Raw genomic sequence first — 18,616 nt, 5'->3', positions numbered from 1 at the left:
GGCTGGCTGCTCTGGAAACAAACCTCGCCCACTCTGCTTGGTGCCTCGTCTGATCGGCTGTGACTCCGTAATAACCCCTATATCGCTTAAAAGCGCAGATTCCAACCCTTGAAATACTCTGTATAGTTCAAGACTTTAAACAGCACTCCACATCATAATGGTGGTTACAGTTTCGATGTCCAAGGCCTAATTTAGAGTCTGATTTAGAGGTCTGATTTAGGGTCTCCACTGACTCTAACATGCATGTTTTTGGACTGTGGGATTAAAACCAGGAGAAGCAATTTTGGGCCCCGACCCACATTACCTTTTGATTATCACTCTGCTCTAACGTAGCACATGTTTATGTACGTGTCGTGCAGAACGTCACGATGAGGTGGTGTATTACGACACCTTCGAAAGCGCAACAGATATTACACAAGAGGACACAGCAGAGAAGGAAGAACTGCACAGGCTTCAGGTCAGCGCACGGCGACTGGAGGCGAGAAGGGGACGCATCACTGCCAAGCGCTCTTATTTGAGGAGCAAGCGGGTGTGTATGCATGTGTCACACAAACAAGAGCAACATTTATTCTTCAATTGTTGGCACCGTTTCTAACTAGGTTACTAAATGCAAGGTTGGATGAATTTTGGGGGGCTAGGAACTTGACCTCAACCTCATCCAATACTAGCTCATGTTGTGTAAGGAGTTCCTCTTGTTTGTGTAGGAGATATGCGTGTCAAACCACATGGAGAAACAGCAGATGCGGCAAAGCACGCAGAAAGACGTCTTATCTCAGCACGTCTTACAGGTATATGTGTTATCGCTCTGCCTGTCTGTGCGACTGCAAAGCATTGTTAAATATATTTGTCTTAATTTTCCAGCTGAGGCTTGATGAAGAAGAGGATGAGAGAAAGAACAGCAGAGTGCGTCAAGAGAGACAAAGGACTCTGGATCGACTTCGCACCTTCAAGCAGGTACAATGAAGGGATTCATGACCCTTCTTTTCCCCTCTGATCTTTACCTCTTGTGTGCACAGCGGTACCCGGGTCAGGTGACTCTCAAGTCCACTCGAATGCGTGTGGCGCACAGCAGAAGGAGAGAGCGGGGAAAGATCGTACCAACGGATGGCGGAAACGAGAGGGAGGAGCGTTCCGACCCCGTTCGCACGCGGAGTCCGGGCAAGCAGCCCCTATTCCTCAGCACCAGCGTGCAGACAGACCTCAGCTCCGCGCTCACCACCCAGCCTGTCGCAGGCCTGGCAGCGTCACTTCCTCCACTGCCTGTGCCCAGTCCCGCTGATTCCTTCTGCTCTCCCTGCTCCCTGTCCTCCCTGCTGGCATCTCCTGCATCACCACCACCTCCGCCGCCTCCTCCGCCTCTCCTGCCAATACGGGAGCAGGTGTCCCCCTCGGAGGAGAAGAGTGGTGCAGAAGTGCTTCCTCTCTCGCCGCTCGGCCCCTTCCAACCTCGCTTCTTTGACAGCAGCCAGCTGGTGAGCGCCCGCAAAAAACTGAGGAAGACGCCAGAGTTTGACGGCCGCAACAGACGAGGTATTTGTTCAATCAACTGTCTACACTTGCCAGTAGGGGTTAATACCGAATTTGGTACTTATTCACAAGAACATTTAAACAATGCCCTATAAAAACACATAATTCAAAATTACACCCATTTAAATCTCCTGCAATGCGTGATGGGAAAAATGCAAAATACTCTGCACACTTATCCATGTTTGTAGCTGGTTGATGTTTCTGATTCATGACAACATTTTAATCACAGAAATAAACAATAATAACTGGGATTTATATAGCGCTTTTCTAAGTACCCAAAGTCGCTTTACATGTAGTTGGCGCAAATTGCAGCCACGCTTCCGTCAGTCTACCCCAGGGCAGCTGTGGCTATGAAAGTAGCTTACCACCACCAGGTGTGAATGATTGATGGGTTCTACATGTAAACAAGGTAGGAGTCGAATTTTCACTTGCTCTTAATATCCAATTATTTTAACTATTAATTACATATACATTATATATGTACACTTATGTATGTATAGGCTTTATATGTGGGTGTATATATATTGTTACTTTACATGCTTTCGGTCTCTAGACACTATTTTTTTAGCCCAATGCAGCCCCCAAGTCAAAATGTTTGGACACGCCTGATTTATATGCTAGTGATTAGCATTTGCGATTTCACATTGCAATTTCAACACCTCCAAACTTGGTAATGAAAAGTACAACTAAGATGCACGTTACGATCAAACAGCTGGTGTGTTATAAGTCCAATACTTACAGTATAAACACTTTGTAGGGTGCAGCATAAAACTAGAATGGCTTCATGGATAAGACTACATTCAAGCTCGGCAGCATATCGTAGTCATCTGGTGTCTTGGAATTGCAACTGCATGCAAAGTCCACTATGTTATACTTGCAAATGAGACTCAGAAATGTAATAAAAAACAAAATATAACAATTGGACTGCACAGTTATCATAATCAGCCTATTTTTAGATACATAAAAAATATATTTCATAATTAAACAAGTAACATTTATGAACACACACAAAAGCAACAAAAATTGATACCGTTGAGTACCTATATAGATCCAAAATACCGTGTCAGTTCAAATGTGGAAGGTACCAATGCCTACCTGTCAGTGGCAATGTTGGGGAAATTGAGGTAAAACACAGTGCAATACTTGGCTGCAACCAGCAGAGGCGCTGCTGATTCAGTCTCAACTCGTTTGCATGAGAAGAACGACATTGGCCGACAGCCAGGCAGACTTTCACTATTGCTAGCGCCGTTTTGCTTAATACAACACAAATTCTCCATAAGAAATAATGAATAATTGTCCTTGACAAAAGTTAATTTTCTAATAAAAGTTTGTACACTTCGAACATAAGATAAATAGCTGTACAGTACTGTTTATAAAACAAATCTAACAAGATGGTGATGGATCAACGTTCTATTTAATATTAAAGTCAAAACAACAACTAGATGAACTGTCCTCATTTTCAGCCGCCCTGCTGACACGTACACACATTGTCACTAGCCCTGTGGTGCACCCATGGTTTGAAATCACAAAACTCTTAACTTTAACAGCCATGTCACTACAATGATTAGGAATAAAACATAACATCCACTTTACCTTGTCTGTTAATCTTCTGGGTGTGCAGTGGAAGAAAATGGGAGTGGGGAGGCAGTGTCAAGAACGCTGCGGATACTTCATGAATGTTTCAAACTACACATTGCTTGCCCATTGCTTTCTTTAAAACCAAATAGTGCTAACAAAACTAGACAAATGCTGCAAAAATGCAGAAAAAATTTGCTGACTGAATGAGCACCAGGGATCAATCAGCCATGGATGTGCTGCACTGCAAGGCACACAATGGGTGGAAGCGTTAGTAGTCTGAGACAAGGTTTGTACTACAAAGCATATTTTTATTCGGTCATTGGTTTGCAAATCAAAAAGTTCATGTAATGAAGTTTGGTAAATCGAGATTCCACCGTAATTGTCAGTCACTTCCTGTCTTCCTTTGTGCAGCGAGCTCCCCCATGGACGAGGTGCTGGCCTCCCTGAAGAGAGGCAGCTTCCACCTGAAGAAGGTGGACCAGCGGCCCCTTCCTCCTCCCGCCGACAGTGACGATGACCCTAACAGCATCTTAGTACAGATCCGCAAGGGAGTCAAGTTGAGGCAAGTCCCGCAAAAAGAGAGGAAAGGTCAGGACGAGGCCGCCAGTGACCCTCTTACCAGAAGCATCTATGAGGCACTCCGCCGTATCAAAGAGGCCTCGCCGGAGTCGGACTCTGATGATGATGGGCTGGGCGGCCCCGACTGGGAAAGCTAGAGTTTCAGGCTCAGATGCAACACATTCCTCTACACTGTCAGAAGTAGGAGTACAGTCGGAGTCCATTTCTTTTCCTTCAGGTACACAATCTACACTCATGTACCCCAATGGAAGTATTACAAAGTTACCCTTTTTCGAGTGTCAAAAAGTTACACATATGCTCCCAAACGACAAAAAGACGCTTCAGTGACAACATATTATTTGAGTGTTGGGTGTCCATATACACACACGTAAGCATACACACACACGCACACACTACTACAGTAGTAGGGGGTCGTCATACTACTCATCTAATAAGGTGGTCAAAGGTCATTTTGTTTTTGCACGCTGCGGTGACCATCATAATCATTTGTACTGTATTTTATTTCAAAAGTCCCACTACTGTACATTGATGCTATACTTATTTGTGATTATATCTTTGCGCCACGCTATTTACTATTTTAAACTATCGAGGATAGGGGTGTCCAAAGTGCGGCCCGCAACACATATTTAAAATACTATTACAAAAAAAACCAGAAAAAAGTGGAACAAAAGAGCAAACAGGTGCAATGTAACGAGAAAATGTTACTATAATGACACTAATAACACAAAGCTGCCATGCAGGCAGTTTTTTTTTTACTTTAAAACTAGAATGGCTCGAAAAAAAATAAAAACTTATAATAGACAGATAGATCTGAAGTTGGTCTGGACCAGCGGTTTTCAAACTTTACCACAACAGAAAACACTTGGGTCTCCAAATACCACCATAATGGCCAGCATTAAAATACGGTAGCATAGTAGGACTAAGTATTCATTAAAAACAAAGCAGAAGTTTTATTTAACAAGTGTATTTGATATTTTCGGCCACGAAACATTACACAGTTTGATCAGTAACACTGTGTTTGAATATTTAGGTAAGTGATTCTTTGGCACACCACTAGATAGAGCCAGTGTACCAATAGTGATACACGTACCACAGTTTGTATAGCCCTGATCTAGAGATTTAAGCATTGAAAGTTAAACTAATATATATTGATGCATGACTTATTTTTAACACTTTTATGAGAGGGGGGCATTTTGAATCTCAGGCCTTTATTCTCATTGTCATTGTTTAAAAAGTAACAATGACCCAAAAGCCATTTTGTTATGAATGATTTATCTATTTAAGGCTCCGATTACTTAAAATCAAATATTTCAGTTTGAAATTTTTTTAGTGGAAAATATTGCATATTTTGTGGTCTTGCAAAAAAAATCTGGGTTTTCTTTGATAAGAAGGGCATAAAAGGTAAAAAAATGTAAAGCTTTATATCAACGGATAAATCAGAAGTTAGCGTTAGAAATATATGACTTGTTTTTAACACATTAATGACTGAGACCTTTTTGGGTCGCCAGGACCTTTAACATTTACCAACATTGAGGGGAGCCCTACTGGTCACAATAAATATTGTATTGGTTTTGACTATGCCTGCGATGAGGTGGCGACTTGTCCAGGGTGTACCCCGCCTTCCGCCCGATCGTAGCTGAGAGAGGCTCCAGCGCCCCCCGCGACCCCGAAGGGAATAAGCGGTAGAAAATGGATGGATGGATGGTTTTGACTATGAAAAATATCAGAATGGACCCCGTGGGCTTTTATTTTTCAGTGTGCGGCTATCAGTGGAAAAAGTTTGGACACCCCTGATCTCAGACGTCCGACATTGTGTTGTCCAGCCTAAGGATGCTGGAATTAATTTTAGCAAGCCCTACCGGGTGACTGTAGCTTTAATGCTAATGAGCTGTGTTTGTCCACACTTGTCTCTAAGAAGCACTATTGTGCACTTTATCCACTTTTTCACCTCACTGTAACTCTGCACCTGTCCAACGTAATAGACGACATATATCACATACGATAACGCAACGTTAAGGAGTGGGGAAAATGTTAGCAACTTTACCATATAGTTTTATTAGCTACGATGCTAACATTACATCACATTTTAACTGCAACATCGTGCTAGGCTGGCATATTTGCTGAAGAACAACAAAACAACCTAATTTACAGCTCCCACGTCTGTATCTGACTGATGGGCAGTTGACATAGCTCCAAGCTGTATTTTAAGATGTGTAGTGAAGCCTTTAAACAAAGCCTGTTATCGTGCTAACTTTTAAGCGTAAACAGATTCAACCAAATTATGTGTTAAGAATGATTTATAAATTGGGGTCAGACGGATTATAAGAGTAAAACGCCCACTGCAATACCATGAACCCTGATATGTCCGTCACCATCTTTTTTTCCCTTCAAACCTAAGAGGCGGTACAAGGTGTGTCGTCCCCTTATGTGTATCGACAGATATAAAGTCCACCGCTCGTCTAATCTGACATGGCACACATGCAGCAAATCCTTTAGTATGTCACATTGGATTCCTGCCCCTCCCCCTCTTGCCCTCACACCCATGTTGCCTCATCCGTGCAGGGTGGATGACCATCTGCTGAACTTCACTCAACTGTACTATGAAGCTGCGGCCATGTCTTTGCAAAAGAGCCCCCGATAGGAGATTCCCAATAGGCTCTTCCAGGCTAAGGTGGCTGTGACTGACACTCACCTCCTCTCCTCTCACAGATTAGGCAGACACAGAAGAAAACCGTTACTCACGTTGCTACAAGAAGACAAAAAAACACCTACACGCTAAGTTCTCAGACAAAGTGAGGGAATGTTGGCGGCAAACTTGGAGCGATTTTACTTGAAAGGAGAATCTTCACCATTGTTTATATTAGTATGACACCTTGCCTTTACGCCTCCAGGAGGTTACGTTGGCTCTTGTTGTTCCTTTGTGTTACAGACCAAGTGTTCCCACTTGGGACCAGATCCCAAATACTATGAAATCGTGTGTGTACAGCAGTGAGTATTCATAAACTGCGACTCGAGCAATTGCAGCATTCACTCATGTGAGCTTGTTGCTGTGCCATGAATTACACACTTACGTGCTTTTCTTACGATACGGAGTCCTCACAAGAGTTACAGAGGTAGACATTTTAACAAACAATGCAGTTTGTCAGTCTAACAGTATTTCATAATCAAGTCTCGATGCTTATTGACTCCAAGCCGGGCTATTCAACTGGTGGTTCAGGAATCACACCATACCGGCCCACGTGTTCAGTTCAAAACTTTGAAGACAAATGTTTTTGCAGCAAATTCCTAAAAACCCTAGAGTGCTCCTGTTGTACAGAGGAACTTGGACATCTGTGCAAGAATTGACAGATCCGTGCTTTGACATGTTAACCTTGCTTGCAAACATACTGTAGAACGCTGGGGTCCAAACTTGTGATTTACATAACTGAGGCGTTCCTCAAGGCACCCCTTTAAGTCCTCTTTTTTTTTGGCAGTTACACATTTTACAAGTTATGTAACTAAGCTGTTTCTATAGCTTGTTTACTTCAGATGCAGTCAGTAGTCATTTGTTCAACTTCTTTGGTTATAGGGCTTGAAAGTGTGACGTGGAAACGCAATGCATTGTAGGTCTTGCTGGACTCTTAATCGCTTATTTACATGGGAGAATGCAGGCTCTGTCTTTATGTTGTGTTTTTTTCCCTTTAACAAGTCAAAAAATGGCGCGAACGTGCGGCATCCTTAACTGCCACAATCGTGGTCATGTTGACATCAAGGAAAAAAAGGATTTAGTGAGATTTTTCTCATTTCCAGCGTGAAAGCAAAGCCGAAAGAAGTCGGGTTATGAAGCTAATAAATCAGCCGTGGGACAATAAAACATGACTTTTCAAGCCATCACCTGGTACATGTTAGTGTGTTCACTGCATTTTCACACTGGTAATTCGAATCAAAGCATGTTTCATGCAGTTAGACATGTCGCATTTAGCCAAGCTAGATGCGGGCTACTAACAATGTACAGTATTTTGTAAAAAGCAAGTTTTTAGTCTTGGGTAAGCACAAAAATGAATGAGTATTATTTTCGGAGAAGTAACACAACAATCAAAGTATTTCAAAGTAATAATGGACTTGTTTTTTCAGTGAAAAATGCTTAGGCTGGACACCCTCATTCCATCTCAAACACATGAGATAAAAGCCGTAGGTCACGTGCAATTTGAACAGAGGTCAATGACCCTTAACAGACTTTCTTTACCGGTATAAAAACTGACTCCGTTGACGAAATATAGACAAGTTTGGCTTCGACAATGCTGGCAGCTTACTCAAATCTCTTGTCCATTGGATGTGCTCACATGGATCAATTCCATCAATTGTACCTATTTTTTCGAGGTAGTGAGCCTTTGGTATAGGGTAAAGTTTATCTCAGTGCGGTACGATTCATTTGAATTCAGTTTGTTGCTCTCTCTCACATTATCGCAGGTACAGTACAGCCATGTGAACAAAACCTGCGTCAAACAAAAATGGTTACCCGTCACCCACAGTGCATTGCAAAATCACATGCTCTTTCAAGCCCTTTACTAGTGGTGTTCCTCAAAGTTCCATTTTAGGTCCTCTCCTTTTCACCATTTAGGCTATAAAACTAGTGCACCACGAGTTCTGTTAAAAAAAAAAAAAAAAATTGCAGAAGGTCTTTAAAAACAGCAAAATGCTCCTGTAACGTCTCTGGAATATACAAAATAAGACTAATAGTGAAGGTCCTTAGCTTTCTGGAAATGTGGCCTCCAAAACAATTCAGTTAAATATCCTTGCCTGAAAGGATCCTAAACAGGAATTATGACAATTCAGATCCATCTTATTTTTTTTCTATTACGTAACCTTGATGCAGTTCTTCATGTATTTACTTTGCATGCCTCATATTACCTACTTATTTTATTTATTATGCAGGCGGACTATACAGAGCCCCCACACCAATAATATAAGGAACTGCACTCAAACAACACAACTGAATGCTGCAGTTTTTACACACATTTCCCCCAGAACACACTTGTTGTGTCCTTTGTTTTGTCCTGCATCCAAATAAAACCTTGCAATGTTGTGTTTCAGATGTTCCATTGATTTTGTTCACCAGTCGTCCACACGTCAGCATCCTGAGGTACTTCTTTAATATCATGAGTTCAAAATTACTTTTAAATAGTCAAAAATATTGCCAGTCTTCTCATACCTCTAAATACAACAATCATACTTACATAATGACCATACATTACAAAACAAGAAAAAAAAAGAAAAAGAAAAGCTTCTTATCCACTACTGTACAAAGGCATTCGTCAACAATTAAGCGTGTTATATTTAAGCTTCTTCCCAAGTCCTTATTCCCAGTGTATTAACCAACTAACTAGGTTGAAGTGCTAGTTAAATCTACATGTGGTTACACAAAGTGCTCAATTCAGCACGTGAGTTTGGACCGTAGAAGTTGCAGCATCTTGTGTGAGGTTTAAAAAAACCCAAAATATTTTGGAGACTTTTAAAGAAGCAGCCGTGGATTCATAATAATAGTAATAATAATGATAATGATAATAATCAACCTGGTGTATCCGAGTATTGCACTGTTATGCATTTTCAGTGTCCAAAGTAGTAACACTTAACTGCATTTGCCTTCATTTAATTTACACAAATACAAAGTTGTCGTATATTGATCTCTAATTGTACCACTATTATATCAAGTGTGTAAAAAAAACAAAAACAAAAAAACTTTTAAGGAGTGAAAGAGAACCTGTGGCCAGTTTCACTGAGGGTGGAAAGTCACACAATTTAGTCGATAGAACACTCTAGAAGCCCTTCGCGACACACCGCTTTGACCGGCAGGGCTGCCACACAGGTGAGCGGTCAACAGCAGTACACTTCCTGTTTGTCGGGGGTTCATCAGCTGCATTGACACGTGTGTGTGTGTGTGTGTGTGTTCTTGTATTACTACCCTTCTTGAGACATCTACAAGGAAAAATACCTTCCACATGAGGACTGGTGAACAAGTTAGGACATAAATCATGGTCCCAATACAGAAAACCATTGCATCTAAAAGAGAATGTCTCATTTGCACCCTTGGTGGTGAAATCTATCAAAATTAGGGTGGTCCCAAAAAGGAGGGATTTTTCAATTTGACTGTGTGTCGGTTTTAAATGTGCTCCCCCTCTGGTCAACAAATGAAACAAGTGTGTGGGAGAAAAAAAAAGGAAGTGCTCCCCCTCTGGCCAATATATGTAATAACAAGTGTGTGTAAGAAATTGAAATGCACCCCCTTTGGCCAAAATTACTAAGAAAAAAAATATGTATATAGAGACATACTGTAATAACTTGAATTAAATAATGAAGATTAAAAAACAATTACAAAAAAACCAACCAAAAACTAAAAGCTTGCCTTTTTTATATTTGCATACGAAGGTCCTGAGCAGTTCTGGGTTCAATCCCGGGCTCGGGATCTTTCTGTGTGGAGTTTGCATGTTCTCCCCGTGACTGCGTGGGTTCCCTCCGGGTACTCCGGCTTCCTCCCACCCCCAAAAACATGCACCTGGGGATAGGTTGATTGGCAACACTAAATTGACCCTAGTGTGTGAATGTGAGTGTGAATGTTGTCTGTCTATCTGTGTTGGCCCTGTGATGAGGTGGCGACTTGTCCAGGGTGTACCCCGCCTTCCGCCCGATTGTAGCTGAGATAGGCTCCAGCGCCCCCCGCGACCCCGAAGGGATTAAGCGGTAGAAAATGGATGGATGGATGGATGGATACATTATTAATGTTGTAAATCCAAATCTTTATATATCTAGAAAGGGTGGTCCTCAAGAGGTAGGCATTTTTTGAAGGTCTCAAGAAGGTCAGAAATACAAGAATGTGTGTGTAGTCCGCTACTTGAAAAAGTACCTGATAAGATGACAATAGAGGTGTAGTATACAGAGCATGTCTAGTATTGCTCAATGTGTGTGTGTGTGTGTGTGTGTGTGTGTGTGTGTGTGTGTGTGTGTGTGTGTGTAGGCCTTCATGTCACTGCACAAACACACATTTTATTTACAAACAGACTTAACGTGCGCTCAGAAGGCACACTTTTAAGCAGGGCTTGAAAAGGTCAGTTGGGGCAAGAGGGGCACACACACACACGCACCACATTGAGGTTGGCAGGAAGACAGCTCAAAGCAGTCTGGATGCAAGTCGCTCTCACGCTCAATCCAACCTACGTCCTTCCCAAAATGAATACATCAAGTCCAGCAGTGGCCATTTTGAATGAGATTACAAAGTGGGGCAGTGCCCAAACACATCCAGTAGATGGCACTGTGGTAAAAACGTCTGTTTTTGTTAGAGTTGCTTGTAGGGATGCGAATCTTAAAACAAGTCGCCGTTTGATTACGATTCTTTGGGCGATGATTCGATTCAGAATTGATTCTCGATTCAAACCGATTCTCGCAATACGTTATTTCGCCTAAAAATTACAGTAACATTTTTTCAAAACGGGTTACAAAAGCTTTTCTTGGTTGCTGATGCATGACGTACGCGCTCAGCTGGCGAACGCGGAAATTGCTTAAAAAACGTCTTTTTAAAAATGAATTATCTAAAAAAAAAAAAAAATGTATTGAAAAAGAAACAATTAAAAATAACATAAATAATTGTATTTAGTTTATAATTATATATATATTTATAAACACATGTATGTGTTTTTGTCTGATGGTAATTGTGATTTAAAATTGATTGAATCGTTCAATGATGTTAAAAAAGGGGAATGTCAGCATTGGAATATTGTGGTATCGTCAGTGTCAAATCAACAGCAAAATAAATGATCACATTTAAAGTAGAAATCAACAAGTAGATTAATGATAGTTTTGAGAAAATAATACAACTGAAAATGACACTATATGTTACCACGTATGTCAGCAGCCAAATTAAGAAAATAAATTTCACCTGTTTAAAAATTAAAATTTTTAAGCCGAATAATATATCGTAGTATAGATAGATATTTACATTTTTATATATATATAAATCTGAGTGCAGCTGGGATAGGCTCCAGCACCCCCCCGCCACCCCAAAAGGGACAAGCGGTAGAAAATGGAAGGATGGATTTATTTTATTGAAATGGTTATTGACAATGACTTCACGATACGATATGTATCACAATACTTGCTTTTTGGAGGTTTTTTTGAAGGATTTATTGGCGGAATAGGTCAATCTCCATTAGCTGTATTGTTAGCCGCCTCTTGCTAGCAGTTTTGTTTTACTATTTAGAACGCACTCACATGAGGATTGTAAAAGACGGCCCCAATTCTGAGAATAAGTGCAGCTCCTCTTTAACTGGTGTCCATTTTTAATTTAGGTAGCGGTCAGTCAATAACTTGTTGGACTCAAATCAGGATTTTACAGGAAGCAGAACTTGTTAAAGATAAGTATTACTGTATATTTTATATAATTCACTTTAAACTGCCATAATGCCCCACTGATGTCTGGTATCAAAACGCCACTGCTGTTATCAAACAGGATGTCAAAAGTAGTAGTTGGTGTGTGTGTGTCCAGACTATGGACCACCAGAGATTCTCTTCTGTAGTGTTTGTGTAGCGTGACCTTTTAATTCTCCGGTACTGCGATGCTTTGCTGCCTCTCTGTACCGCCGAGTCACTTTGGATCAACGTAGCGAAAGGACAACATTTGAGGAAGTTTGGCGCCGTTTTCCGAGTCCCAACAGCAATTTTTCCCGCATGACTTTCCGGGTGTTATGGGGGGGGCGTGAAGAAGGGTGATGTGCTGCTGCTGCTGAAAGCTGTGGTGTAGTTCTGGCGGTCGAACAACAGATGGCGCTGAGGCACAGTTCCCACGTAGGAGAGAAGATCACGACAAGCTTATCCAGACTGCATGATGGCTGCAAGGGGACGATTAAGATCAGATTTCGGGGCTCTCGCTTGTCGTGGGTGCTATGGCTCTGTGACGCTGACGTGTGGCAGCTCCGTCTCTTAGCTGGCCTCCTCTATGAGTCGGGCCAGGGTGTCTCTGAGCTCGGTCAGCTCGAAGATCTTGCCGTCCAGCAGCTCCAGCAGCGTCCGCAGGCTCTTCCTGAAGTTCTCTTGCTCTTCCTGGTTTTCCTCCAGGCGCTGCTCGGCCCCCGCCAGCTGCTGCTCCAGCACCCGACTGCGAAGCTCCGTCTCCTTTAGGAAAAAAAAGAAACACGATAGTCGGCACATTTTTAATCGCTGTGCATACACAATTACTCTTAGGACCCAAAAGGGACCCGCTCATAAACATTATATAAGTCAGCAGTAAATATTGTTTTCTTTTTACCTAAAACTCTTTTAATAACTTCAGATCTATATATTGATATACATTATTTAAATTATATACAGTACAGGCCAAAAGTTTGGACACACCTTCTCATTCAATGCCTTTTCTTTATTTTCATGACTATTTACATTGTAGATTGTCACTGAAGGCATCAAAACTAGGAATGAACACATGTGGAGTTATGTACTTAACCAAAAAGGTGAAATAACCAGTGGCCTCGGGATCCCCCGGGAAGAGCTGGACGAAGTGGCTAGGGAGAGGGAAGTCTGGGCTTCCCTGCTTAGGCTGCTGCCCCCGCGACCCGACCTCGGATAAGCGGAAGAAGATGGATGGATGGATGGGACTAACTGTAATGCCGTTAGTTTCGGCGGTAACTAGTAATCTAACGCGTTATTTTTTATATTCAGTAACTCAGTTACCGTTACTACATGATGCGTTACTTCGTTATTTTACGTTATTTTTTATGTAGTATCGGCTAGAAACAGAAGATCTCAGTGTGTTTTATTGGAGAGTTGCAGTGTCGTCCATGAATTGATTTACGTGGACCCCGATTTAAACAAGTTGAAAAACTTATTCGGGTGTTATCATTTAGTGGTCAATTGTACGGAATATGTACTGAACTGGATCAAATAAATGCAGTGAATGAGGCAGGACTGGGACCACAGATAGGTACTTTGCACATGTAGTGAATTTGGCATCACATCTCAGTCAATAGGATGGAGAGCCTCCTTGGGAGGAGCAGGGAGGAGGTTTCCTACTTCCACCCAAGCACAACAGCTGCTCATGTGCTTAAGACAAAGCAAGAAATGCTAAAGCTGCCTACTCATAAGCTCATACATGATGTCCCAACAAGGTGGAACTTCACTTGTGATATGTTGGAGCAGCAGGCAGCTATATATTCTGCATTGACCCACAAGACCCTGAAGACAAATGTCAAAGACATCATCACCCTGATGATGTGAGTGACAGAGGAGGTCCTCCAGGTGCTTAAACCCCTCAAAACTGTTACATCTCGACTGAGCACTGAAACTTCACCATCTGTGTCAATGATCCTACCACTGAAGTGTGGAAGACCACACCATCACTCGAGATGTCAATACTGCCATTAGAGAGGACCTGAATCCCAGATAGACTTCACCCCCTACTCTACAGGACTACCTTCACAGATCTACTGCCCTGGATCCCAGGTTCAAGAGCCTGTCTCACATGGACCCTGCCCTATGGCAGAGGACATACAGTGACCTCACCACTGAGATTGTGAGCAGTCAGGGCACTGAAGACTGTGATGAGGTAAATAAAAAGAATATTATTTAAAAATTATAAATTTAAATCTAAATTAATTAATTTTTCCAGTAATAATGGCTTTTATTAATGTTATTGCCACATTTTTCATGTACATGAAACATTTTAAAAAGAAGATATTATGCCTAGTGCACTTTAAGTTGATTTTGTATATTTTAATTTAATAATTTAAAAGTGTTAATGAACAAAAAGACAAAACTTCTGTTTATTTGCCTTTTCTTTTTTTCTTTTTGCTGATATGTAAAATGATCCGATCCGTGACTCTGATCCGAGAAACGATCCGAACCGTGAGTTCTTTGATCCGTTGCACCCCTAGTCTATATTTACTAACAAGACATCATGGCGGAGCCGCAGTCAAGTTTCTTAACATGGAGATATTCTCACTACTTTTCTTTTGTTGAGCACAAAGAAAAGAACATTTTAGTTCAATGTAAGTTGTGTCTTGGATCAAAGATCCTATTTACTGCCCAAAACAGCAATTCAAATCTGCTGAAACAGCTACAAAAGCAACATGCTTCGAGTAGGCTATTTCTACAGTGGAGTCGCCCGCTTTCAGGCAGCTAATTAGCATGATAACGGCGTAATTTTCCAAGTTCCTGGACACAGTGGACAGTGAGCACATAAACATGGAAAGCGAGCTAATGAAGACTCCAAACTCTGCCTCTGCTCATCATTCAGCACTGAAGGTACGCACACTCTGTCAATTCTCTTATATACTCTTTCATTCTAGACTTCTAGTGTGTTTGATTATCACATCACTCTAAATGTATAGACTATAAAGTTCACAAACATAAAGAGGGATCCAATCTTTCCTTATCTCTAAACTAAAAGTGGGGAAATGCGTAGAGTGAGCTCATGAAGACATGATTTTATTTCAGAATTCCTTGAGAGAGAAAAATGCCTGGTTAGGTGTGTATATGTAGTGTGTGTCTTCCTTGGGTGAAGCCAGGTTTACAGCTATGTTGTTAATATGCTGTTTCTTACTTATGTATGTTATATTGCAGCTATTTAAAATAGTTTTGTCAATTTGTTCTGGCCTGAAATAAATTGGCCCTTTGAAACATATCTTTGTCTTTGTGTGTTGTATGTAGACCACATTGCTTAGCAGAGTTCAGTGATGCAAATGCATGTCAAGTTGATCAACAGATTGTATTATTCTCCAGTGCAATAACAGTACTGAAATGAAGACTAAAAGGGCATTAATGGGAGCCTTTTTAAACAAACAAAAAAAGAAGAAGTAACTAAATAGTTACTTTTCACAGTAACACATTACTTTTTGGTTTAATTGTTGTAAATCCCATCTACAGCCTTTAGTCACTCTGCAGAAAAAGGCCATTAGGATTGTGTCCAATGTTCACTACAGACATCATTCAAATCCACTATTCATGGAGTTAAAGCAACTTAAACTGCACGATGTGATCAACTTTAAAACTGCTCAAATTATGTTTAGGGCATCCCAAAACTCTCTACCATCCAATATACAGAACCTATTCCAGGATAGAGATGCTCACCATAGTTACAGTCTAAGAGGAAACAACAAATTATATTTGCCTGAATTTAGAACAACTTTAAAATCAATGTGCGTTTCAGTGCGTGGAGTCAGTCTGTGGAACAACTTAGGGGACGAGTTAAAAACGTGTTCTAACATGATTCAATTTAAAAGACTGTTTAAAAAAGAAGTACTGAAGAAGTACGAGGAGGAAAGAGAGTGATGCCCTCAGCACAGAGCTATGGGAGAGAGGTGTATGGTCAGAGAGTGTTTGGGCCAGTGTGTGTGTGTGTGTGTGTGTGTGTGTGTGTGTGTGTGTGTGTGTGTGTGTGTGTGTGTGTGTGTGTGTGTGTGTGTGTGTGTTTTGTCTCGTCTTGTCTTGTCTCATAGTAACAGTGGTACTATTGTACTATTGTATTGTTAGTGTACAGGAGTTTTCTTGTTTTTGTTTGTATAGTATTGTTCTTGTATTATATTGTTTATGTTAAATGTGGAATGAGTGAAAGGGGTTGGGATATTATAAGGATCTGCTTCATCCAACCCCTTTTCAAGCCTTGCATAAATGTCTCTGCCAAAATGTAAAAAAAAAAGTGTGTTGTTGTACTGTGCAGGTTTGAAATAAATACTTCAATTCAAAAAGTAACTGAGTTAGTAACTGAGTTACTTTTGAAATAAAGTAACTAGTTAATGTAACTAGTTACTGGTTTTCAGTAACTAACCCAACACTGGAAATAACTGAAAACATGTTTTTAGTTATTTCATACATGGGACGGCGTGGCACAGTGGAAGAATGGCCGTGCGCGACCCGAGGGTCCCTGGTTCAATCCCCACCTAGTACCAACCTCGTCATGTCCGTTGTGTCCTGAGCAAGACACTTCACCCTTGCTCCTGATGGGTGCTGGTTAGCGCCTTGCATGGCAGCTCCCTCCATCAGTGTGTGAATGGGTAAATGTGGAAGTAGTGTCAAAGCGCTTTGAGTACCTTGAAGGTAGAAAAGCGCTATACAAGTACAACCCATTTATCATTTATTATTTATTATGTTTTCATTACTGCTTTGCACACTCTTGGCATTCTCTCGATGAGCTTTAAGCACACCTGTGAAGTGAAAACCATTTCAGGTGACTACATCTTGAAGCTCATCGAGAGAATGCCAAGAGTGTGCAAAGCATTAATCAGAGCAAAGGGTGGCTATTTTGAAGAAACTAGAATATAAAACATGTTTTCAGTTCTTTCACCTTTTTTGTTAAGTATATAACTCCACATGTGTTCATTCATAGTTTTGATGCCTTCAGTGACAATCTACAATGTAAATAGTAATGAAAATAAAGAAAACACATTGAATGAGACGGTGTGTCCAAACTTTTGGCCGGTACTGTGTGTGTGTATATATATATATATATATATATATATATATATATATATAAATAATTCTTAATTGTTTTGTCAAAAATCTAATTTTTTTAATGGGAAAATGAAAATATGCAATATTTCTAAAAAAAACAAGTGGCTGATGGAATATTTGAGATTTGCTAATTACAGCCTTGAATAGGTCAATAATTCATGACATTGATTTTTGATACAGTAGAAAAGTAGACATAAAATATTGTTTTTACAGTGCCTAATTAGTTAGAATGAGGGAGAAAGCACTATTAACATACTTGTGCGAACGTTAGCATGCTAAGGTTTTTTTTTGCTAGCGTCTGTTATATTAGCATGCTAATGTTTTATGCTAGCTTTTTTGCTACTTTCTATGTCTACCCCAACAAATACTGCATTTTGAAATTTCTTCTTACCCAGTCATGGGCTAGCTTCTTAACGTTAGCATGCTGGTATGCTACCAGTAGCATGGCAACGTTGCCAGCTAATATTACACTGTTTTCTCTAATTCCGCAGCCGTACACCTTAGAGTCATATAACTTGGAATGTGACACTTGTTAACTGTTAGTGTGCTAACGATGGCATGCTAGCATGCTAACATTAAAGTGCTACGTTTTTGGCTAACTTTTTAAACTACATTTTTTATATATCTGCCATCTTATAGATACTAACTGCCCCCAAACTATTTTTAATGGCAGTTTAACCCATTTATGCTCATCAAAGCTCTGAGAATTATGAATCATTGTTTTTTGGCACCATTTGGTGAGAAATTAGGGGAAATATTACACCAAAACAATATTTTCTTGTTTTTTAATAAGCAAGAATTAGATTCATTAGGTTTTCAAGGAAAAAGTATACCAAGATTGCAGTATGTTAAAAAAAATAATAGTTATAATGGGAGTCAATAAGGCCAAAAGAGGTCTTAAGAAAAAGTCTGTATTTTATTTGTATATCCGGTTTTAACAACATTGTAATCATAAACACAATGCAATTAAAATAAAAACTCCCTGGCGAAATATCAGGCCGCTAACCTTTCAACTGAATAATCATATTAGCAATACAATAAAGAGCATCACTGATTAACGGTTGAGGTCTCACCTGGAGTTTCTGGGAGAGGGTATCTTTCTGTTCCATGAGGTCGTTCATGGTTTCCAATTCTTCTTTGAGTTTTTCCATTTCCTGGCGGAGCACAGAAAGATTCAAAATGGGTAAAAGGTTGAGTGTTGAGTACAAACCGACCTCTTCTTTGTCCCTCAGCGTTGCCTCCAGTTCTTCTATGGTTTGGTTGAGTTCTGTCTTCTGGGATTTGATGGCTGGGCTTTGGTTGCTCTGGCATTCCAGCTCCGTCACCTGCAAGGACAAACTTCAGGATTCAGACGAAATCCTTGAACAAACTACCCTCTCTTCATCTGAACGTCCATTAGTGCCGAGACTCTTCCCTGAGTTCTTAGTTTCTGCTTCAAATGTATTCCGCACATCAAAAAGAGTGA

At 40.6% G+C, this 18,616-nt stretch overlaps 2 protein-coding genes across 8 annotated transcripts in view; one reads left to right on the top strand and one right to left on the bottom strand.

The window, feature by feature from the left end:
• Positions 1-6,636, top strand: part of LOC133623317 (junction-mediating and -regulatory protein-like) — a 37,507-nt gene extending 30,871 nt beyond the window's left edge. For both annotated transcript variants that reach the window (XM_072914351.1, XM_061986506.1), the window contains exons 6-10: positions 360-529; positions 705-788; positions 862-954; positions 1,017-1,530; positions 3,517-6,636. In XM_072914351.1, coding sequence (XP_072770452.1) covers positions 360-529; positions 705-788; positions 862-954; positions 1,017-1,530; positions 3,517-3,821 — 1,166 coding nt within the window. In that variant the 3' untranslated portion in view covers positions 3,822-6,636. The remainder of the gene's footprint in view (positions 1-359; positions 530-704; positions 789-861; positions 955-1,016; positions 1,531-3,516) is intronic.
• A 2,163-nt stretch (positions 6,637-8,799) lies between these two features.
• The window catches only part of homer1b (homer scaffold protein 1b), a 118,375-nt gene continuing 108,558 nt past the window's right edge, over positions 8,800-18,616 (bottom strand). For all 6 annotated transcript variants that reach the window (XM_061986522.1, XM_061986525.1, XM_061986524.1 and 3 more), the window contains 3 exons: positions 18,366-18,476; positions 18,225-18,305; positions 8,800-12,825 (listed from right to left, as the gene is read on the bottom strand). In XM_061986522.1, the coding sequence (XP_061842506.1) occupies positions 12,634-12,825; positions 18,225-18,305; positions 18,366-18,476 (384 nt within the window). In that variant the 3' untranslated portion in view covers positions 8,800-12,633. The remainder of the gene's footprint in view (positions 12,826-18,224; positions 18,306-18,365; positions 18,477-18,616) is intronic.

Source organism: Nerophis lumbriciformis, linkage group LG12 (genome assembly GCF_033978685.3).
Source record: "Nerophis lumbriciformis linkage group LG12, RoL_Nlum_v2.1, whole genome shotgun sequence".
Classification (NCBI taxonomy): Eukaryota; Metazoa; Chordata; class Actinopteri; order Syngnathiformes; family Syngnathidae; genus Nerophis; species Nerophis lumbriciformis.
This window is presented reverse-complemented; position numbering and strand designations above follow the sequence as displayed.